Source organism: Pteropus medius, unplaced genomic scaffold, assembly GCF_902729225.1.
Source record: "Pteropus medius unplaced genomic scaffold, Ma_sr-lr_union100, whole genome shotgun sequence".
Taxonomy (NCBI): Eukaryota; Metazoa; Chordata; class Mammalia; order Chiroptera; family Pteropodidae; genus Pteropus; species Pteropus medius.
Genome location: NW_024349802.1, coordinates 15,084,598 through 15,109,619, shown reverse-complemented (window position 1 = coordinate 15,109,619; position 25,022 = coordinate 15,084,598). Strand labels below are relative to the sequence as shown.

General features: G+C 34.6%; 1 protein-coding gene and 1 pseudogene across 3 annotated transcripts in view; one reads left to right on the top strand and one right to left on the bottom strand.

The window, feature by feature from the left end:
* The window catches only part of RBM27 (RNA binding motif protein 27), a 54,666-nt gene extending 32,680 nt beyond the window's left edge, over positions 1–21,986 (bottom strand). The window contains exons 1-9 of one of the 3 annotated variants that reach the window (XM_039836455.1): positions 21,730–21,986; positions 12,082–12,200; positions 10,584–10,708; positions 5,830–5,921; positions 4,967–5,160; positions 3,947–4,210; positions 2,310–2,471; positions 2,178–2,255; positions 100–234 (exon numbers count right to left, since the gene is read on the bottom strand). In XM_039836455.1, the coding sequence (XP_039692389.1) occupies positions 100–234; positions 2,178–2,255; positions 2,310–2,471; positions 3,947–4,210; positions 4,967–5,160; positions 5,830–5,921; positions 10,584–10,708; positions 12,082–12,200; positions 21,730–21,788 (1,228 nt within the window). In that variant the 5' untranslated portion in view covers positions 21,789–21,986. Of the gene's footprint in view, positions 1–99; positions 235–2,177; positions 2,472–3,946; positions 4,211–4,966; positions 5,161–5,829; positions 5,922–10,583; positions 10,709–12,081; positions 12,201–21,729 lie in introns of all 3 variants that reach the window. The other 2 variants (XM_039836453.1, XM_039836454.1) reach the window with 2 other exon arrangements.
* Positions 14,458–14,576, top strand: LOC120581679 (uncharacterized; annotated as a pseudogene).
* Positions 21,987–25,022: the final 3,036 nt, after the last annotated feature.

The window sequence follows — 25,022 nt, the reverse complement described above, 5'->3', positions numbered from 1 at the left end:
AGCACAGTCCATAAGAATAGAAATGAATTATATTTTTAAAAGTATAACACCTGGCTTTTCCATACCCTAGCAATTTTAAGTCAAAGAACATTTACTTACGTTCTGATACTGTATAAAGGAGGTTCTGAGGGAGAGGAGGAGGTAGTCTTGCTCCCACTGGTGCAAGATTGGGCACTGCACTTGTCCCAGGCTGGTCACGGTTATTTATTAAGCTTGACTGTGTTATGGGTGGTCCTACAGATAACAAAAAGTGAAAGACGCGGCATTAATATTTCCTAACTAATAAAAATACTCACTATACAAATACTAATTTGGATATTCGTACTTAAAATACCGACTTTGGCTTAGAACAGAATTAAGGAATTTGATATATGCAGGCTTAAGAACTGTGAGTTACATAATTAATTAAGTGACATTTTAGTTCTAGAATAGATAAAACTAATCTAGGGTGAAAAGAAAGCAGAATTGGTTACCTCCAAGTGGAAAACAGCTGGGAAGGAACTTGAACAAACTTTCTAGGGTGATGGTAGAACTCTTAAGTTAGTAATAAACATGTTTACATGTACTAATCGACTGCAACGTATAGTGAAATACATCAAAAATAAGAATGTAGAGATGAAAGATATATGATAATACAAATAGAGTAAAATGTTAATTGTAGAACCTAGATGGTGAGTATACTGGTGTTCAGTGTATAGTTCTTTCAACTTTTCTGTTGCTTAAAATTTATAACAAAATAGTGGGGGAAAATGACATTCTTGGATATAACTTTTAAAATAGGATAACATTTATTGTGAGAATTACTATATATGAAGATACTTTTTCACCTAGGAGTAAAATCTCAACTTGAGCTTTACGATTATTCCATTTATGTGACAAAATTAAATATTCACAAATGCTAAGTTAAAAGAACCATATTTCTAATGACCAAATCTATGCATTAAATATTTCGAAAGCTTTATCAATTTTACTGAAATGTATTCTACAAAAAATGTTGCTACAGGAAAGATAGGTGAATGGTAAACAGAATCATGCTAAACTACTTTTGCAACTTCTTGAGTCTACTACAATAATTTCAAAACTAAAAATTAAAAAAGAGAAAATTGAAAAAAGTACTTCACTATCGAAATTAAATGACATTTTTTAAAATAACAATTTGCAATCTCTTAGCAATGTTTAATGTCATCGAATAGGTATTTTCTTTTATTTTTGCACATATGTAAACCGTCCATCCCATGATTTTTTCAATTATATTTAAAAATTTTAGTCTTAACTATGTATAGTGTCTGATGGGTACTGGACTTTATTGGAGTGATTACTTCATATGTTACATGAATGTCTAATCACTACGTTGTATACCTGAAACTAATATAGTATTGCATGTCGACTGTAACTGAAAAATAAAAAAACCTTAAAAAATTTAGTCATACTTCTGTTTCTGATAAACTAGCAACTGTTAAGGTTTTTTAAATGATCATTTTGAATATCTCTTACTTTTAATTTTGGTGGATGTGATAATAGCATATTAATTACCATTTTTAAAAAGAAAAAACAAAAAAGTCCTTATCAGAGAAGAGATTCATAGTGAAGTATATACTGATAAAATGACACCTGACATTTACTCCAGCAAAAGTAAAAAAGCCAAAAACATGGGGGGGGCAGGAATAAATGAGACAAAAGCAGCTGAATATTGATAATCCATTGAAATTAGATGATGGTACGTGTGGTACATGTTATTATTCGACCTCTGTGTATATCTGAAATTTTCCATGATAGAATGTTTTAAATATTATTTCAACATTCTTGAAATTTTCTTTAAAGACTGGGAAATTTCACTGAACTACTGGTATGTTCTTTTTGTTGTTGTTCTTTTTTCTGACATCTTCAAAACACTGGCTTCCTTAAGATGCTCTCAACTAGCAAGATTTTGACTCCAAGTCAATATAGGTTGGTCCACCACTGATAAAATTTACATTTAGAGGGACTACAAATAATGGAATATAACGATGAATAAAAAAAAGGAAACAGCACCTTAATTACAGGAACATATTCCAAATTCTACTATTAATTTACTTTTAAAAAATTTTAACTCTAGTATCAAGTTAACTGAAAGAGATAGGTTCTTCTAAATATGATTCTCTGCTAAAGTAGTAACTACTTGGTGAATATATACTTACTTGGTATGGGAAGCACAACAGAAGGTGGAGGTTGGCCATGTCCTTGGGGAACAGGAAGTCTCATATTGTGGCCAGGACCTGGCCCTGGACCAGGACCTGGGCCTGGGCCAGGGCCTGGGCCTGGGCCAGGTCCTGGCATTGGAGGCATTAACATTCCAGGAGGCGGTGGAGGAGGAAGCCCAGGAGGAGGTGGAGGGAAAGGAATCATGCTTGGCAGAGCAACTTCATCAACAACCAGGGGATCATTTCCATGATCAAACTGACAAAGGTCACCAAGTACACAAAATCCTCTTTCTGTAAAAAAAAAGAAAAGAAAAGAAGAATCTTATTATGATCTACTTAGAGTTCAGAAAATAAAAAAAACAAGTCACTGAAAATACCACCAATCTGATTTACAAAGAGATTTTTTCTTCAAGGAGTCTAAACCCTTCTTGGCGTTTATTCTGTTAATCACCACATATCCCTGAGGTCGGGGCAGGTTTACTCTACTTTCTATACTATGAGACTATGACTTGTTGAGTTAGCAAATAACAGAGTCAAGAACAGGCTACTAGCCACTAACCTATTTGCTATCAAGTTTTTCTAATAAAAATCCAGATATTTTAAATAAATATCAATTTAACAAAGGCTGGGGGTGGAAGAAAATAAGGGACTTGAACTAGATGACCTAATTTCCACTACCGACTTTCATGGTATTATTCTCACGCAACCATTCTTGCTTAATCTACAAGTTGAAACTTTAGCTTAAAATATTTAAATGTGCATCATGTACCAGGTTATTCACTGTAGCACTATTTATAACAGCAGAATATTAGAAGCACCCCAAAAGTACCTCGACAGGAACAGGTTAAACACATTTTTATACATATACAATACTAAGAAGCCTAAAAAATTATCGAGGAAGCTCTTTACGTATAAATACGATTGTCAGGAAATATTGCTAAGTGAAAAAAAAAAACATGCAAGAGAATGTGTATACTAACATTTATGCAAAAAAAGAAAGTGGGAGAGAAAATACGTTTCTGTTTATGTACATATGCAGAGACTATGTTTGGAAAGATACACAAGAAATTGATAAAATTAAATTGGCCTTGGAAAGGAGATCTCTGTCACTAAGAGACCAGGGTCAAGCTGAGGTAATGCCTGAATTATGATTAGATTCTATTCTGTACTTAAAAATAAAGTGTTAATATATATATTCTATATTTACATTAAAAAATGTTATAATGTCTGTGATTTGTTTCAAATAACATAGGCCAAAGAGAAGTGTTGGGAGTATAGATGAAAATTAAATTGCCTATGCGTTAATCACTGTTGGTGTGAAGTCATGGGGACACTAGGGTTAATTATACTATCTTGTCAACTTTATAAATATTTAAATATCTCCATAATAAAAGGGTAAAATACATACACATAATATAAACACTGGTTCATTCATTCAAATGTAAAGTCAGCAAATAACAAATTCTCAGCACCAAACACCACACAAAGAGATTATAATTCCTAGTGTGTGCCAAATTTGTGGTATTTTTTTGTGGTATATTTACAGTGTTTGAAGTAACAAGAACAAAAAACAAAGGGTCAAATTTGAACATTCTCTTAACAAGAGCCAAACTACTAAATCGAACAAGTAAATAAGCATATGCCAAAAGACATTCACCTCTTCATGCTTCCCTTTTAATAAAATCTGAACTACAATGAAAAGGTATGCAATATTAGCAACATCTGCTTTACTAAGTACTTTCAAGAACACAAAAGAGAATTTTTACCATCATAATCTCTGCAACGCCTCTTTGGTGGTGGGTTTCGACCAAAAGAATTGGAAGAGCTATGATTGTTATAGTAATTAGACCAACTCTCCGTTGTGCTTTCTGAGTGGTGTGCAGGTGCGATCACAGTAACCGTGCTGGGAATAGACTGGGCCCCAGAGGAATACTGCTCAGAAGAGCTTGGAGGTGGTGCAGACACAGGCACATAAGAACTCTCCAAGTCGTTCCTTTCACTCTTGAACTTGGATCTTTCCCTGTGCTCTGCTTTATAGACAAAATAAAAACAAGAAGCAAATAAGATCAGACATTTGTTCTCAAACTGTTTATTTACTCACTTACAAAACAGGAAAGATGGGAAAATTGAAGTAAACTTACTGAGCTATCCATATTTCACAGTGTTCTCATCATTAATATATCCTAAAAGCAGGAACATCAACAATAGGATATACCTTGACCAATAACTTGGTAAAATCATCTTTTATAACATTAATATTAATACGTAATGAAGAAAGACATGCTTCACTGATATTTAAAAAAAAAATGCCATCCACAAATTGACTTCTAAACTGATATCTCAGGAGATCAGTGGTTGGGACCCCAGTAATACACATACACTTAAATGTTTTTGTTTTTAATTTTATAACTCTAGGCAACTTTAAAGCAAATCAATTCTTTCTTGAGGGGTTGGCGGAGAAGGGCAGGCAATCCTCTTCCTCCAGTGATAGCTTTGTTGATTAAAGGACATTTGTTTCAAATAAACAAATGACTTAAGTCTACACATGTATATACTGTAATACACTTATGCATAGCTTCTTTTCATTCAAACTCCTTTGACTCTATCCCAAGAATAGAGCCCTGTCTTTGTAACAAAATCATTATTAAGTTTTGGCAATAGTTTCAGATTTTACATTGCTCAGACACATTAAAAGTACATTTGCCTTTAAGGGAAATTCTGGTACTCCTGTGATGTAGGGAGATCAGCAACTATGGAGTTTTTAGGGGGACGCCTCACTGACTCACCAACATTCCTATTTGGATCCCGGTCTTTGCTGCGCCCCCGGCTTCGACTTCGACTTCGACTCAGTCCTCGGCTCTTACTCCGGCTCTTACTCCTGCCTCTTCTCCAGTCATACTTCTCACGGTACAATTCATTCCGCTCATAGTACCGGTCATAGTCCCTCCACTTGCCATCTTCTCTTTTCTTCTCACGTGTCCTATAATACACAGATATAAAAGCCATATGTACACTACAGAAACCAAGTCTGCAAACTAAAAGGCAGTACAAAATAGTCTCCCTAATTCATCAAAATTCATAATATCTATGTTTTAGAAAGCCGTAAGACCACCTCTAATTTCTCTAATCCACTATATAAAAAGAAACAATATTCCCTCAAGTACACTGGGTGGGGAGAAATGGAAAAAAAGAGATGAATCCAAAGTACAGGGAGAGGTAGGGGGAAAAAAAGGATACTTTAAAACTAGAAAAAAAAAGGCTCAAAACAAAGTTTCCTAAACAAAGACTAATTTTCTGATGGTTAGGCTGATGGTTCAACATATAAATTGCACTACTTAGAATATAAAATGCTATGGATGATTTTAATACTAAGCATCCCTAACCAAATGGAACATTTCATTATTACTCTCTAAGGAGACTGCTCCCACCCCTGAGCTCTTGGGGAAAACACCTAATGATGACTGTTTATAAAAAGAGAAAGTATGACAAAGACAAAAACAGAAAGAATGAAAGGAAGAAAGGTAACATTCTCTTTCTTTAATCAGTTCAGAGAGAGAGAAGTCAGTGCATATTTTGAAAATCCTTTTAATGCCCTTGTAAGGTAACTAAAAGTGAGTTAATGTCTTCCTAATTAAAGATAAACACGAACCTTCGTTCACTAGATTCTGAACGAGTCTTCTGGGGACTAGGATATTTCTTTTTTCTGCCATCTCGTTCTTCTTCTGCTGGCTCCTGAAATACCTATGTGAAACAAGAACAGTCACCCTATAAATTACAAAACACATCCACCTGATAATCTTTCTGGCACGAAAAGGGCACAATAAATAAACTAAAATACTAAAGTCAAATCACATCCAAAAAAGTTTGGCAACAGGTAATAATAAAACATGCTGAAATGACTATAACAGCATGTTAATTTAAGGTAGAGAATAGCAGTGTAGGCAGAAAACAGCAATTCAGTCTTTAAATTCAAAGAGCAGAACCAGCATATCTCTAAGAATCACTTAGTAAAATAATCTTTTCCTAATCATAAAATACACTCATATATATAATTCATTTGAGGAAGATTTAAGATTTATTTCATAGAAAAGGTTTCAGGAACAAAAGTTTAAGTTAATGAATGCTATAAAACTAAGTATTTCATGTGAATAATGGAAAAATGGTATTGGAATTAATGAAAATGTTAAGGCTTTTTCTAAAGCCTAACAGTTAAGATCGACCAAAAACAGAGAACTAGTGGATTTTATTATTGTTTTTAAACAAAAGTTAATCAACAAAGCAAATATATAGTCTTTATTAAAGATAGGTGAAATAAAATCATTTGCAAGAGTTAAACAAATGCTCATCTAATGGAGAAGCTCACTTACCCAAATCAGGAAGTGAGTGAAAGGAACAGGACATGACAATTTAATAAAACCCAGGCAACATAAAATGGCAGCCACAATATGGCAACCATATGGTGCTGGCAAAAACACCATACAATCATTAGATTAGGTTTAAAAATTATTCTCGCTACCAATTGACAGGAAATACAGAGGATATATTACTCCACTGGGATGCAATCAGCAAAATCCAGACAGTAAAAAAAGCTACAGGACAAATGATTCATTTTCTTCAACAAGATAAAACTTTAAGGCAAAAAAGGTGGGTGAGGGAAGGAATGAGATATATACAAGTAGGTATAACGGTGGGGGGGTTAAAGATTAAGAGAGACTTAAAAGACATCAATCTTTAAGTTGATGTTTTTTTCCTTCTTTTTGCTTTTCTGCATTTTCCAAGTATTTTTTGATGGACATGTATTAATCCTTAATGAGCAAAACTATTCTTGAAAAGTCAAAAGATTCAAGAGAAATAAAAACATAAGACCACACAAAAACTTGTGCATGAATGTTCACAGTAGCATTATTCCTAATAGCTAAAAAATAACCACTTGCCTATCAACCCAAATATCCATCAACTCACGACTGGATAAAGAAAATGTGATCTATTCATAACAATGGAATATTATTCAGACATAAAAATGAAGTACTGACACACGCTACAACCTGAATGAACCTTGAAAGCATACTAAGTGAAAGAAGCCAGTCACAAAAGACTACATATTGTATAATTCCTTTTATATGAAATGTTCAGAATAGGCAAATCCATGGAGACAGAAAGTAGATGAGTGGGTGCCTAGGGCTGGGGTGGGGGAGTGGGGAGAGACGGGAGAAGCCTTGGAGGGTGATGATTACACAATTCTGAATACAATAAAAACCATCAACATTTGTATACTTTTTAACAAGTAAATTGTATAACTGCCCATAAAAATAAGATTATTAAAGCCAATGATGGTATATGGGGGCTCGTTATTAATCTGGCTTCTTTCAAACATATTCATAATAAAAACATTTTATAAGTTAAATAATCTGTATTCTTTTCTATTTTAAATAAAATTTCTAGAACTTCCTGTGATGAGGATGTTTTTCCACATTTTAAACTTTTATTCTGAAATGTGTTATATGGAATTATACTGCCTCATATTTCTTGAATTAGTAATATATACATAGACTTCCTACACCAAAACCTCTTACCTACTTTGATCCTACTATTCTAAGAATATGAAAAGTAGATTTCTTTATGGAATCAGATTGTGACCAGGCATGCTAATTTTAAGTTTTTCTTTTTTGTTGTTCATCAGACCTAAATTTTTCCACCTCACATCTATTAGACACGTCTGATCATTACACATATATTTAAGAAGCTTTAATTATTATGTTGGTCTATCATGGCTACACAAGTCTGAGAGAGCCTCCATTCCATTGGACCATTTTAGATATAAAAGTGTATTAAATAGCTTATATGAATGGGGAAGGATTGGCCTTGGGCTGATGATTAAGAGTGGGTGATGAATACATGGGAATTCACTATACTATTCTGTCTCCTTTTAATGTATATTTAAAATTCTCTATATTAGATTTCTTCAAAAAATAAAAATGAAATAAAGACATTTTCAGGCACACCAAAGGAGGGGGGAAATTGTGCCAGAAGTTCTCATATTTCTAGTCACTCATGCATTGGATCAAAGAAAAACTGCCTTCCAATATTTCAGATGACATGTATAGTATGAATAAGGAATTTTAATACCAAGAGTCTATTATCTTCATGGATTATTCTTTTGTAGTTAATGAACTCAGACAGGGTAAAGGGTTTAATAACAGCCAATTATAACTACAGCAAATTTGCAAGTAATTTTCCAACTGTATGTAAAATGCATTGTGCTTCAAAAATCATGGTACATATCTACCAAGTGTTTTTCCAGCACCAGAATGAGTTGTTCCAAAGATCTAAATTCTCCCACCTGGTTGCCCCTGTGACCAACAGTCTAATTCTAAGACAACTAACTGATGGTACAAGGTAGCTGGGAACCAAGGAAGAAAGGTAAAATGGGTAATCCTTAGGCAGATTTCCTTCTCTGTACCCTACTCACAGCAATTGCATCAACTGAGCACAGACCCAAAAAAAAATAATTAGCAACAGGTATGTGCTACCTCAAACCCCTTTACTTCCACATTATCTAACAGAATCACAACAAAGTATTATATTTATACACTGTTATATGAACTATTATTTATGTCTGTAATAAAAATTAAGTTATATAAAAAAATCTTATAAAACTGGAGAAATGCCAGACAGAGTCATTTGGGGCAGTAGTACAAAGAAGCTAATATCCATTTTGCACAATTTTCAAAATTTGGATTTACTAAAGATACAAAATGAAATAATGCAATAATTTCTAAAAACTGTTCTTTCAAAACTCAAGATAATGCAATTTTTCTTATATTCAAACCAGCTGTCTTTCAGACACTCTAATCCAGTAACCTTCAATGACTGTAGAAAAGGATACAGCCACAAAATTTTAACGAATTATAAAAGATTTAATCTACATCACAGACCAAAAGTTATATATTATCGAGTATGAAAGAAATGTTTCTATTTCCATTACTTGAAGAAATATAATGCAAGCCTCTCCTATTTTAAAAAGATGCTGTGAAACAATGAGAGGGCACAAGCCAAAAACAAAACAAAAGCAAAAAAAAGAAAAAAAAAAGCAGTAATAGTCTCAACTGATCTTAAGTATAACCGCATTTTGTTTTCTTTTAATGTTGGATCAATTCATTCAGCCTAGCATTTAAAAAAGTATCAGAAATGACAACTAAATGCAATATGTGATACTTAGAATGAATCCTGTACTGAAGGAAAAAAACAAGGTATAAAAAAGGGACACCGGTGTTTGACTGATGAAACTGGAACACAGGCAGTATTTTATCAATGTTAAATTTATTGAAACTGATAACAGTACTATAGCTATTTAAGAGAATATCCTTACTCTTATGAAATATACACTGAGTATTTAGAAGTCAAGGGGGACGATGTATATGATTTAGCCCCAAATGATTCAGAAAAAGGCATTTCTGGGTGTGCATATAGAGAGAGCAAAAGGGGCAAACCTTCAGTAGCTGAATCGAATTGATGGTGTTTTGGATACTATTCTTATGATTTTTATGTAAGTTTAAAATTATTCAGGTTTATTTTAATCATTTAATAAACTTTTAATAAACTTTAAAAGTTTATTAAATGATTAAAATAAAGGTTGAGAAATGTCTGTGTAATAGCCAACATTTATAAGCCAGGCACTGAACTAGGGGTGAGTGTGGGTGTGTGTGTGTAGAAACCTCAATTAAACTTTGGTGAGATAAGTACTATTACGATCATCATTTTGCTGATATGTAATGAAACAGTTAAGTAATTTATTTTAGAGCTACTATTTTAACTAATGCAGTCTTATTTTAGAATCCATATTCTTACCACGTAATATGTGTTGTCCATACATAAAAAAAATTACAAATGAACTCTAAAATTTCCTCATTGGTTCAAACAATTAGATGACCATCTATAATTATGTTTTTATATTTCAACATTGTAAAAACATTTTTCCTTCCTTCTTATGTTTATAATTACATTAACTGTTTAAAAAAAAATACATGGTTAAAAAAAAGAAAATGATTTCTCTATTTACATGAAAATGTGTTACCTAATGAGTTCTCCTGATGTTTCTTTAGTACTGTAATTTCAGTCAAGTCTCCATACTTAACCAAGTTTTCTTTTTCTAAAAGTCACTGAAAAAGATTTTTCTGAATTCATCAACATTACTAAAATATTTCTTGATCTCTAAACAATTTATCTGAAATTCTTCAAGTCCAAGGAACTAAAAAGCCCTGAAAAAGAATCTACACCATGCTCAAAAAACCCAGAAACGTCAATCAATAGATAATTACTTCTAAAGAGGTCAACTTCCAAATAAGAAGGATACTGGTAAAAGGATCTAAGAAACATCGAAAGGAAAAGAAAACTTTGCTTTACCTCTTCTTTAATTTCCTCTTTTTCTTGGACTGGTGGTTTTGGCTCAGGCTTAACTGGTTCCAAGGGTGGAAGGTAGTTTTTAGTATAGAGACTTTCGAATAGTTTATCCACAAAACCTGAAGTTTCTAAGGAGAAGAAATATTGAAATGTTACAGAAATAAAAACAAAACTTTGATAAGACACTCTCTATTAACTAGAAGCTACTGAACTGAAAAGGGCATGGAGATCATATTCATTATTGCACAAACTTCTATTGGACAGTGTCAATCTGGAAAGACATATATAAATAGGCAACGGTGATTTTCTCTCTGGTAGCAAGTTTATGGCTATTTTCTTCTCCTTTAAATGCTCTTTAAAATTCTTCCCCGTGTACTGTTTTTGTTTCTATACTGAGAGAGAATTCTGTAAGTATTAGATTTTTTTTTTTTTTGGTGCAGAAAAGCCTTAAAATGCACAAAAAAATATGTAATTCTATGTTTTATATTAAGAAGCCACACTTACTGTCTTTTCTTTCTCAGTTAGATATTTGAGTTAAATATCTTCCCACCACCAACAGCTAGATCAACCAAAAGTGTGCATTATCTACATTCCTATTCATCTAATCAACAATATTTACTGAATATCTTCTATATGCCTGCACTAGAGGTTCCAAGTCTCTACTCTCAACAAAGAAAAAGGCAAAAAAGGGGTGGAAGGGAGACAGACATATACCCAGGCAATAAACATGTGACAGAATGACCAGGGCCATGAAAATAAATAAATAAGTAAAGCAAGGTTGGGAAGAAGAGAGACTGACTAGGAGCTGGGGTATACTATACTATACATAGGGTACTCAGGGGAAACTACTGTAAAATGACATTTGAGAAGAGACCAGAAAGTACAAAGGAAGACATGTTTCAAAGAAGGGTTCAAAAGCCCTGAGTTGGGAACATGTTTGCCATGTTGAAAAAAAGAGCAAGGTAGCCAATGTGGCTAGAATGAACAGTGAGGAGGAGCAGTTAGAGATGAGGTGACAAAAGCAGCAGGAGAGGACTCCAGGAAGCTCTTGGACTATGGAAAAGACTTTGGTAAGAAGATGGGAAATTAAAGGAATAAAGAGAAGAGGATCATGCCTATCTCTTCTTAGATATCATGAAGTCCCAGCCAAGAGGGAAAAAAACAGCTTCACTGCCCTAAAAACACTAAGAATAAGCAGCTTCATTATCCTTAAATTGTTACCCCTCACAACCATCAACAAGGCTCTGCCACAAGCAGCAAAGGACTCATTCACCTAAAAAAAACATTAGTTACCACTGCCTCAACATAGGAAAGAAAGAGAAGGAAAGGAAGGGGGAAAAAGTTTGCCAAAAGACATGATAAATAATTAAGCATGCATGGGTACAGTCAACTGTTTAAAAGACCCTGACCAATTTCTTTCCTTTCAAGCTTGTATCTTCAAGATTTGGACAGGAAGTTTTAAATTTACTTAAATATTTGGTGGAAGGCCCATAATAATTACCTTTTTGTAAAAAGACATCAAGTTGATCGGCACAAAAGGCTTTCAATTCTTTCTCAGGTTTGTCCTTCTTGACCAGTGCTACAACATAGTTGGCTAAGGCTGAAGGGTCAGCATCACATCTAGTGAGAAAGAAAACAAACATTTTAAAACACTTCTTTTTTCCCCCCAAATGCTATGTCATTATTGACATCACCCCTATTTTGGAAAGCTAGAGTTTAAAAACTTTAAAAAGGAACTGCACCTGGCCTACACCCAGAAGATTCCACATAAAATGGCCACTTTGAACTAACGTTAGCCCGAACCACTGTTATCACAAATAACATACACATAGTGCAAGATTTTCCTTTTCTGCTTATTCTTATAAAAGTTTGTGTCCTATTTTCGATGTTCTAATTATACTCAGAATTTTGAACTAAATCTACATTTATTTGCCTTCTCAGTGGTAATGGAGAAAACATGGCAATTGATGCCTGGCTTGCAGCTTGATCTTCTGTAGAAGCACTGTCAGTATCTTTAGGAATCTGTTCCATATGACCAAGGAGGAAGAAGGAGGGAAAGTGATGGGACAATTTCCCCCATTCCCTATAAGCCCAAGCACCGGCATCCAAAAAAGGCAATCAACTCCACTGCTAATCTTCTCAATGAGTAACTGAAGGATCGTTTTTAAAAAGTAAGAACACAAGAAGGATGGCACCTTAAATATTGTTGGCAAACACTTCAGCAGCTATAAGCAAGAAAAAAAAAAAGATCTGGAAATTAGAACAAAAATAATAAAAAAAATTGGTGGAAGGGCAGCAGAGATAACTTTTATCTACTTCACTTTTTTTTTAGTTAGTAGTAACCTGACTTTGACATTCAAAATCATCTCCTAGGCCAGGATAGCACATGATCATTGAATTGCAAACTCTTGACATATAGCAATCTGTCAGACTTAACATTTTATCTATATTACATGAAAGATTTATGTTGCAAATATATATTTTAATATTCTATTTTACTCATGAATGTACATTTAAGTAACATATCCTTTGTGGCTTCACAGGATTGTTGTAAAGTTAAAATTTAGAATTCCAAATGATAGCTAATAAAATCAATATGCAAGCAAAGTGATCATATCTCTGTTAAAACACTATCCAAATCTAACCAGTCTAGTTCTATAACCCAACCTTGGGCCTCCACAGTCAACAGAATGTTAAAGTTTCAGCTCAAGAGTATGAATTGTTACTTCCAACAACTTTATGAGATTAGCAAAGCAAAGAAAAATCAAGCACTTGTACCTTTACTTCCTTCTAGTCTGTTTTTTTAAAGTTCATAATTCAATAAAATAGAATTTTTCATTGCCAACATTAACACTGTTGTGAGAAAGGCTGGTTCTTTAAATTTTTATCTATGTACATTTATGCAACAAATTCTAAGAGAGCAAATTTCAGTGACTGTCCATTTTACAAAACTCAGAGCTAATAAAAACGAATCATGGGGAAGGGTCAAAGTGCACCAAAAGAGAGTATAAGTGTCAAAGATGATGAGTTACATATTAATAAATCATGCAATTTAAAAGAAAGCCAGGGATTTTCTTAACTAAAAAATACAAATTACACTTTGGAGCATTATGAACAGATTACCTTAGTAAAATAAATCTGATTGCTAAATTCTAAAATGGATATATAACATTTACACCTTTAAAAAATGTTACACATGCCATGTCCACCTTGGCTAATCCATAAATACCTCAAAATAGAGATGTGGAGGTAGACTTAATTTCAGTTCTGAGGACAATAAAATATCTGACCAGTATAATTCCAATCAACATTCAAATGGGCGGGAATCATATTTCTACCTTTACTTAGAAAGTTCAGATCCTATATAAAAAAGATGTTCTAAACAGAAAGAAAAGAACTTTTAAAAATAAATAAGAATGGCATAAAGAAGAAATGTTATTTTCTCTGGTGTTATGAGAACTTTCAAGGAGACTCATGACCTGATGGTATAACGCTGGGTAAGGATATGAGGTTTCTAGTTACAAACAGGAAAACATTCAGATTACTGGATAAATGAGATGGATTAAACATATCCAGATATCTCATACATACGATTAACATTCAGACAAATGCACAGTGAGGCTGCTTCTGATGAAACGTATTTTGATGTGATGGTGTTAAAACTCAAGATGAATAGTTACGAGAAGGTAAAAGAATAGAAAAAGATACCAAGAAAAAAGTGATCACAGATTCTAAATATTTATTTAATGTGAGTGAACAACTGATAGTTAATGCTGATCATTAGAATACGGCAACAAATACAAAAGCATGTTTACAGCCAAAGAAATGTGACCCTTTAAATTAACGGCTCCTAGCATGTACCCATAAAGTGCACCAAATCTACGGCAATGCCACCCTGCACGTGCCCGATCTCGTCTGATCTCGGAAGCTAAGCAGGGTCGGGCCTGGTTAGTACTTGGCTGGGAGACCACCTGAGAATACCAAGTGCTGGAGGCTTTAAAAAATAAACCAATAAATAAATAAATAAATAAATTTTAAAAAGGTGATAAACACACGATAGAATATACAGATGTTAAATTATAATGTACACCTGAAAATTATATAATTGTATTAACAATGTTACCCCAATAAACTTAATAAAATGAATAAATAAAGTGCACCAAGAGGGAAACCTCCATCCACTCTGAAATAAAGTTATACCAACTGGAGAAACTTAAATACATTGGGAAGTTTCATGTACCTTTATGTCTGTTCTTATTTACTCTTTCATCACTCCTTACCATATAATCTTTAAAAACTAACAATTACAATATTGCCACTATAGCAATGCTAACAGAAGCCCGACAGACATCCGGAAGTGTGTCACAAAAATCTGAGTGTGACTAAGATCCTTGATAGTTTACAAGACAAATGCAGGGCCATTTACTTCTCTTACCACCCCGCCCCGCCACCGCCAAAATACCTAAGAATAAAACCTTTTAGCTATTTATTTGTAACCGAAGCTTACGAAAATTCATTTCTGCTTAACTATTCGGACAAGCATATTTCGGAATAAAACAGATTTTGAAATTTTGGATTCATGCCTATGTTAAATATATACATTTCTAGACAAAAGGGGAATTCTATTTTAATAGAGATTAAAAAATATAATACCCATCTAAATTACTATTCTACTATAGTCTTTAAGAGGTCTTACAGCATGATCAGTGATTATTCATTTTAAAAATACCTAAATTTATAAATATTAAACAAATTAAGTGATCCACTCAAGAGCAGGCAGACAGCACAGCTGTGGAACTAAAACTCAGCTGCAATCACACATGAGTAAAATCGATTTCACAGCACATACACTTTTCTAAAGACAAGTTAAGGTATCCTAAATCTCAACCAATAGTTACCTTTCGGTTAAAATAAAAAAACCAACAGAAGAAATCTCTTCAAGTTTAATGGAAGTTACAAATATGAGGACCTTAAATTTCACATCTTGAATAATAATGTTCTAAGAAAGTGTCAACTATCTATTAAGTTATTTAAAAAATAAAAATCAATTAGGATGAATTTTTATCAGGGAAGTTAACGGAAATATCACCCTAAAAATGCCTTCTCTATAAAAACCTCCAATTTGTCTTTTCCCTCCTTAATGAAATCTCCTTCCTTAATGAAATCTCCATATATGACACATCTGCTGAGCTGGTACAACAGCTTTACAAATTTTAGATGTAAACCAAATCCCAAGACCTAAGAATAAAATAAAGATCCTTCCTTACCTTAGGCCCCAAGCCAAGAAACACTACTAAAAAAATTAATCTATTTGTTTTAGGAAAAATCTGGGACTCCTTACACCTTTTCCACTTTCGGAAAAATCTACATGTTTCTGAAGATGGGATCGATTTTGAGTTTTACCTTTGTGTGATTTTTGTTTCAGATATGAGACAATTGCTATGCTATTGGGCGAAAGGAAAAAACCTCCTGGTCCTAACATGTATCAACAACCATTAAAAATATTCACATTTTTTGACAAGTATAGTAGTTGTAAATAAAGCCAAATATAGAAAACACTACTGGTACCTAAGAGACAATAAAAATGTTTGTTTATTGTATAAAAACAGCATTATTTTTAACAGAAAAGGTAAAGTCAAGGTAACCATTCTTATTGTTGAATGTTTATGAAAACCTGGGCATCCAAAGTAATGGCTATAAAAACAATACACAAAAATGAAAAATGCTTCTGATATAATTAATGTCAACTGGAGAAATGGAGATAAAAAATTTTACATTTGAGTCAGATTACAGCTACATGGAAGTTCATACATAGAAGAGAAACAGGAAATAAATATACACAAATAATTTTATTATTTTCTCACCTTTCTATATTTTCTGTAATGCGATAATGCTTTTGTTTTTACTTTATTAAAAAAAAGTCTGACTCTGAGATCTGATTATTCCTTTGATAAGACAAAATAAGTAAAATCTCAGCTTATTTTATCAGAGTTTAAGTGAATAACTATTATGTTCTAATAGCCTCTTAACACATATTAAAGATATGCAAATATTGGTACTTCTAATTCTTTTCAAATGGAAGCTTTCATCTTTCTCTTAATTAAGGGCTTTCATGAATTAATACAATATGGAATAAATACCCCTAAATTTATTTTGAGAAAAAATATACATACATCTGTCAGCTGCAAACATCATTTTGACATCTGAACTATGGCTCCTAGGGCAGTAGTCATCAGCTAAGCATACCCAGAAAATTGGACTATTACAAAAAAAAATCTTACTTTTCTAATTGTAGACAATCTAAACATACATGCGAGGACACTGATTCATTTCAACGTTTACTGAATGTTTACTAAGTGCCAAGCATCTTCCTAGGTAAGGGAATTACTTTGAGCAAGACAGACCTTGCCCTGCAGTCACTGGCCAAGAGATGGATGTGAAAATAAGAGTACAAAATAACAAATGGTTAAAAAAGGGATTAATAACGAAGTAACAACACTGTGAGAGGATAAGAAAAAACAGTGGTAGGAAACATAGGGCTATAAAAGCAACTTCTGGCTTCTAGCCTACAGCAATTGGGCCAGAAAGAATGAAGTCAGACATATTTAGGAGGCAGACCAAACGACATTAAGAACAAATATGTTCTTAACTTAGTATATTAAAACTTGCCAAGAAGTCTTCTGGTCAAAATAAGTCCTTTTCTATGAAATACTGAATGGTCTCCTTAAACAAGTCCCACAGCACTTTTAGAGGCACAAAAATTCTTTGAAGCTCTAAGTACATGTTAGAAAATCATACCTCCAAAATACTCATTTCACCCTAATAGTTTATTTATCAGCGAGGTTAAGGTCTAACGGCTGCAAGGTGATGATTTTTTCCTCCTATCTGAGCAACTGAAGAGATTATTAATGAGAATTTAACTTGATAAGAATTGCAGACCTATAGTAAAGCATGTAAACTCTAGAGTTCAACCAAAGTATACCCCCTTATTTGATCAGTAAATATGAACCAATAAAATAATCTTAGTCTGTGAAATTTATTGCTGCCTTTTCCATCATACCCAGAAAATGATAACATATTTAATCTCCTAGTACACTTAAAAAGACCTTGATATGGCCTGAACTCACAGAAACTGCACATCAACTCTTAAGGCTTCACTAGCAATTCCTATTCCTGCCTATTTGGCCAGCAATGAGACTCTAAGTTTGTCATGCACTAGACTATTATTTTGTAAGTGGCAGTGGTGCTTAACTTAATAAGTAAAATATTTTTGCAGAAAGAGTTTATTATATTCTCATATTTCAAAAACCATGAAATTTCATTTATATTTAATGAGTCTGAGGTACAAAACTATAGTCTGTATCATTAATATTCAAACAATATTTGTGATAGATAAAAGGTTAATATAATTAACTATGTTTAAAAAAGAAAAGATAGACACTTTCTCCAAAGTCACACAGTGAATCAGAGATAGGGACAGAACTAGAAACTAAGTGCCCTGATTCACAAAACAATCCTCTACTAAAGACAGATGAATGGATGCAACTGTCAAGAAGTATTACAAACTCCACCACTCTTTAAAAAACATGAGAAAGCTAATTTTTACAATAAGCCAAACAAGCAGCAGTGAATTATATGTTTAGATAGATTTAATATATGATACAAGTAACTTAAAATATTCCCCATTAAAGACATTTTTTGGTAGAAATACATATTTGTTATGGAAAAATGCTTGCCTGAATTTTTTCTAAACTTGTAAAAAATTTTTCAGTGATTCATTTATCTCCTAGATTTACTTAGAACCTTGCTTTGAAGGGTTCACCAACTTAAGATGAGCAGTTATTTCTGACAGAAAGATACCATGACATCTCCTGATTGTTCACAATCCCTACAAGGTCTCTATGACTACACTATCTAGGATATTTTGAAAGCAAGGTAAGATGAAGACCCCAAACAAGATCTGTGAGTTCAGTCTGCTCATGCTATAGTGGGAAAAGAGATAGAAACTTCTTGACAAGGACGGTTTTTCTCCCCTTTACTGCACTGCCAACAAAAAATGGTACTGAGTGTTTCCCAGTCAGTTCAGGAGTTATTTCTTCTAGTCTCCCTCCTGTCTTTCCTCTAGTGAAAGTAACAGATGTCCCACAACTACAGAAATGAGGGGAGGGTAACAGATGATCTCTCAATAGCACATTATTATTTCTAACTTGTCTATAGGAAATGATCACATGTAAACTGAATTGGTTTAGAAATACCCCATAACATGCCTTTGATTCACCAGTGATAGATGTAACATGCTTAAAAACCCCTAAAAATTAAAAATTTTCATAAATTTAGTTTACTATAAGTTAAGTGAAATGAGAAAGTACAGTGGGAAATCATGTGCACAGCCACAGTATGATTCCAACATATCCACTGCAAATACATTATCTGAAAGCCTAACAACTGCTCTGAAATGCTATGTTGTAGCAACATGCCAATCTGCCATGAAAATTTTCTTGAATCTGGAATATGCAAAGAGTAAATTTACAAATACAACTCTCTTTAGCATATCATTTATTACATTTTAGAATGTCTAAACAAACAAAAAATAATCTCCCATGACAACATACTAAGAATGAAAATATATGTGATATCTGCATTTGCATTTACTATTTCTTTTTTTTTACTATTTCTTAACACTTCCATTCAAAACCATTATTTATATGAGTTAAAAATAAATATTTTTATTTTGTAATTCTAGGAAAGCCACTATATTGATAAAGCCTAAGTTAGTAGTAATTTTAGATATTTTTAACCCTAAAAAAGTAACAAAAACTAAAGAGACGAAAAAGAAAAGGTACATGACATATGCTTTAGGTTGAACTTATAAATCAAAACAAATGACAATGTCATTCCAATAAATTTAAAAATAAAAGACAAAAAAAGGGGAAACTAAACTCATTTTGAAAGATAATTTTTACCCATGAACACTTGTCAGTATAAAGAGCCAAAAAAGCCTAGTAATAACAGGAGGTTTAAGTTCCAACCCAAAATAAATTTCAACATTGAGAGGAAAAAAAAAATTATCCAGAGTGAAACATTTTAGGGAGCTTTTAAAAGGCAACTAACTATAGTGTTAAATCTTCACCACCTTCTACCCAAGACATAAAACATATATTTAATACTTTTAAAAGGATCTCTGCCAACAAACGAAATCAGAGCTTACACGAAAACTTATCACACACACGTATGTAAAGGCAACAGAAATACTAACTGCACAAAAGCAAGAGAGATTTTTTTTAATGTTTAACACAGAGGTAAAGAATTTTTTAAACAGACTTTTTTCAGTCTCTTCCATGTATGGTCAATTTCACTAAATCAATTTCATCATTTCTCATCATCATAATTCAGCTCCATCTTTGTGCTCCAAAGCTTTTTATCGTAGAAAAAGTATGATGCACATTCAAGAGGGCCATATTCTTCTATAAAATTTTCAAGTGTGTCCGCAAGTTATTTTCACTTTAACTAGGCTATTACTAACGTAAAACTCAGAAGCCCTTAGTGTACATTTATTCATACCCATGCTCTACTCACACACTCCTCATCTTCAGAATGCAAAAACCACTTCAGACATCAAAATTCCCCTAATGCTGCCTCCTTTACCTTACCTTCACAAGGCAGACACAGATTAGACTACAGATGACTCTCTCCCTAGGTTACCATCCCACCCCAAGAAACCAAAGTAGCAAAACAACAGAAGTCAGTCAACAAGATTTTGCAGGAAGACCAGAAAATCAACAGGGAAGTTGCTGTTTTAACAGTCTCAACTTTACCATAACCTCGCACCTCCCAAACTACCCCTCACTTCCACTTCTGAAAAATTCGATTTGATCTGATCTAATGAATCAAAGCCTGACCATCTATCTCTTCCTCTACCCCTTTTCTTTCAGCCTTACTCAGGAAGGTAAGAAGCAGAAATGAGGATGAGACAGGAAATGAACACTTTCCTTCCTTTTCCATGCTTTCTTTCTCAAGAGGGTTAAAGATACCACCCCTCTCCAACCTTCCCACTAGATGTGTTGCAGAGACCAGCTATACCACAGTAACCCAAATATACATTCCACATTCCTACCTGGTTAAAATGGTTATAAAACAAACAAAAAATTGATACCCTCTAATCGCCTATTCATGTGTCCCTAGTACTACTACTCAAAATATTTTTCAAAATGAAGCCCCTCTCATTCTTTTCAGCCCCTCAAAAATAATCCTACACCCTAATATCTTCAGGTGCTTTCTCAATCTTTCAACAATATTTACAAAACTCTTTCTACTACTCCTTTTATTCCTCCAATACTTATATCTAAAAATCCCCAGATACTGCAGTTATATCCCTTTCAACTCCTTCTCCAATAAAAATATGAGATACTACGGTAGCCCTTACAACTCCCAAACATAAAATTTTTCCAAACACTCAACGTATTTTAAAATCATCAGCTCTCCTAGTACTATCAACTCCTCAATAAACTCCCTTAATATCCTTGCTACCATACTCTTCAGCCCCCAATAATTCCTAAAATACTTCAATGCATCCATTTCTCTTTCAACTATCCCATATTTTTTCAAATACTACAATATTCACGAACCCTCAGAGCTCATCAATAATCGCTATAAAGCCCTTAAAAGTCCCTACAAACCCTTTCTGCCCTCATGTTTTTAAAAAGGCCCTCGATACTCTGCTCCTAGATATTTTAGTCCCGGAATAATAATGTTTGTAAAGCCCTCGATATCCTGCTATTCCCTTCAAGATCGCAACATCCACACTTAAAAATCCCTCGATAGCCCTGCTAGCCCTCTCAGTTCTCAAATAGCAATATTTTAAATTCCCTCACTATTCCTGCTACCCATTCTAGCACCCCAATAGGTATACTTTAAAATAGCCCTCGCTGTCCTTGCCGTCCCCCCGCGCCCGCCCCACAGCCACACTGCTTCAATGCCCCCCGCTCTCCCTCCCCTCCCCCCCACAAGGGTGATGTACTACCAAGGAGAGACAGTCGCCGGGACCTCCCGACCAACCCTCAGCTGCGCCCTCCCTCACCCGCCTCCCTCCCCCACGCCCAAATCCCCAACGCCCACGTTCGCCAGCCCCGGCCCAGCCTGGCTCACTCACATCGGCTCCAGTAACTTAGCCAGCCAGGACTTGAGGGCATCCACATCCTCTATGAGCATGGTGCAGGGAAGGCGGGCTTGGCCGCCGCTCTTGTTCAGGCCTGCCGCGGGTCTTCCCTCGCCGCCTCCTCACGCCCTCTTCACAGCTCTCAGTGCCCCAGGCCACCCGGCATCTTAGGAGACTTCAACCTACTCCCCCGGCCCGGGCCTAACAGGAACTAACCCAAGAGCCCTCACTCAACCTAGCGCGACGGCTCAGGCGGGCGGGAGATAGCGCCGAGTGGCGGGCTTGGGAGCCAATAGAAGAGAGAGGGCCGTGCGCGCAAAGCCAATGAAAAGGCTCGCTCGCCCCGCCAGCCAGTCGTACCCACTTAAGGAGGAATATAGCAAGGTTGGTGGAGAGCTTACGTGAACTCCTGGTGCAAGATGGTATCTCGGAGAAGGTGCTGTGCCTCTTAAAGGGGCCACGGCGCCTTTTCAGACCACGCCGCCACCCGCCTCAGTATACCAGTGTCTGCTGCTAGGAGCGCTTGGGGGAACCCAGCGAGCCCCTCAGCCTGATTCCTTACTCTCGTTTTTCCTGGAAACACACTAGTGTCCCAAAATGACTCAGCTGTAGTAAATCTGCAACACAGCGTGCAGTGCGTTCACATTCGACACATTGCACAGACGCAAATCTTACTTTTTCCCTCACACACATTTTGTTCGGCACACATGCTTGTAATATTTGTCGCTTTGATTAAATTACGCAGAACGTTTCTGACAACCATGCCTTGGGTTCCAATAATCATCACTTTAAAAACGTGGCGCACGTATGTAAAAAAAACTGAAGCCATTTCAGTTTTATAGGTAGTTTTCATACATGCTTTATTTAGGCAGAAAAACATTCCAATGTTTTTTAAATTCTCTTTTCATTGCATATCTAAAATTCAGTGGGGATCTTTCTGCAAGGAGAATTTTGGTCAGCAAAAACAGTTTTTAAATAATTTTTAAAAATCTAAATTACAAAAATAGGCAACTTAGTTTGCTCTAGATGATAAATTCCTTTTGGAGTTTTAAAATTACTGGTTTAACAGTGGTGTTACAATGTTTATTCAATAACAAATACTGAGTAACTGCTATAACCCTGCACTGTGTAGGGCACTAGGATTCTAATTGTGACCAAAACAAATTGAGTCCCTCCTCTTAGGAAGCTGAACAGTTTATGGGATTATGCATTATAATAACATTTTGAAAAATACCTGATGAGCACACATCTCATACAAAAGAGATGGGTCAACCCAAAGTAAGTAGGTATACTATATACACATAGAGCAGGTAGAGGCAAACATTTTTGGTAAAGGGCTAGATAGTAGATATTTTGGGTTTTGTGGGGCATGAGTTCTCTGGCAACTACACAAAGCTGCCCTCTTGCAATGAAACTGGCCACAGGTAATACGTAAACAAATGATTGTGGTTGTATTCCAAAAAAACATATGAGAATTTCAATTTTAGATAATTTTCACGTCACATGCTATTCTCTTGGTTTTTTAATTCAACCATTTAAAAGTATAAAAGCCATTGTTACCTCATAGCCAAAGTTATTGAGTATGATACTCTGTGGTGGTCCTATGCTAAATATTTCAGTATATTATTGCCTCATCCTCCATGCCCATGGGTAATAAATAATATTCGCAGGCAAGAAAATTGCATTCTAGAAAGACTATGAAGCTGATGAGTGAAAAGTCACAGCCTTGACCATGTGTGTTTGACTCCAAAGTCCACATCTATAACCATCACTTAACCACTAGCAAACATTTAACTATGAACTATGTGGTTTATTCAAAATTTATTCAATAAATGTGTATTGAGCCCATTACCATCTGTTAGAGAGTAAGACTGACTTTAAATAAATGTTCTTTCATTCATTAAGGTGGCTGTCAAAATGGATACTCAACAAAGATTGACTTCTCTCAGTTTTATCTTCGCAGGAGGAGAGAGAAAGAGATGCCAATTCAAGAGAAGAGATTATTAATATGGGACACTGAAAAGAGAGTGTCTACAAGGAGAACAGACATCTAAACCATCCTTCATCAAGCCAAATTCCCCTTTTTGGCTTGAGGATGACTGGGCCTCAACCAGAAAGAACTGACCATGCAATTTTACAGAAGTGTTGACAAAGGTAGATAGGCTTTCCAGGATCAGAATAGTTCATGCCCATAAATTATTTTGCGGTCCTTATTCTTCACCTTGTGGCTAAGCGCTGTCCTTGGTGTCCAGTAAGAGAAGTTGAGAGTCATCGTCCAGTGTTCTCTGCAAAATTTACAATCACAATGTGTTTTCATCACAATGCAATTAAACTAAGCTTAGGTAGAGTTTCAAACGAGGAAGCTCATATTTATATACGGACCATCTCTTGCCTGTACATTTATAGATTATCATCTAATTAAATAATATAACAATCAAAATATCAGTCCATTTTGAGTCTTGAGTCAAAAGAAACAACAGCCAAGCTGGCTCAGAGAAAAGTCTCTTCAATAAAAGTCACTAGAATCTTAGTTATACAAAGACAAGGTGAGTTAGCCAACAAATTAGTCAATCTAAATAGTCTCTTTGTTATAGAAATGTAGATTTGTTTTCCTAAGAGAACTATCTTATAAGAGTTATTTTTTTTTCAGTTGCTTCGCACTATGTGCCTATAAGAACAGCTAATATTTTAAAAAACTGACATGCTGATAAAGGTGCAAAGAAACTATCATGCATACTTTGCTGGTATAATGTAAAATATAGTCACTATGAAAAACAACATATTGTTGTTTTTGGTATTTTCTCTAAAAACTAAGCATGCAACTGCCATATGACCCAACAATTACACTCCTGGGCATTTATCCCAGAGAAATGAAAACTTATGTTCACACATAAAAACCTGTACACAAATGTTTATAGCAGCTTTATTTATCATAGCACCAAACTGGAATCAGTCCAGGTGACTTTAAACAGGTGAGTGGTTAAACAAACTGTGACACATATGTAGCATAGAATGCTACTCAGCAATAAAAAGGAAGAAACTATGGATACATGCAACAATTTGGATGAATTATGGTGAGTGAGGAAAGAAGCCAATCCCCCAAAGGTTACATATTGTATATGTATATATAGATCCATTTAGATAATATTTTGAAAATGACATAATTTTAGGAGTGGAGGTGGGAGATGGGGGAATGCAGAGAAAGTGGGTGTGGTTATTAAAAAGCAACATGAGGGATCCTTGTGGTGTTGAAACTATTCTGTATCCCTACTGTTGTGGTGGATACA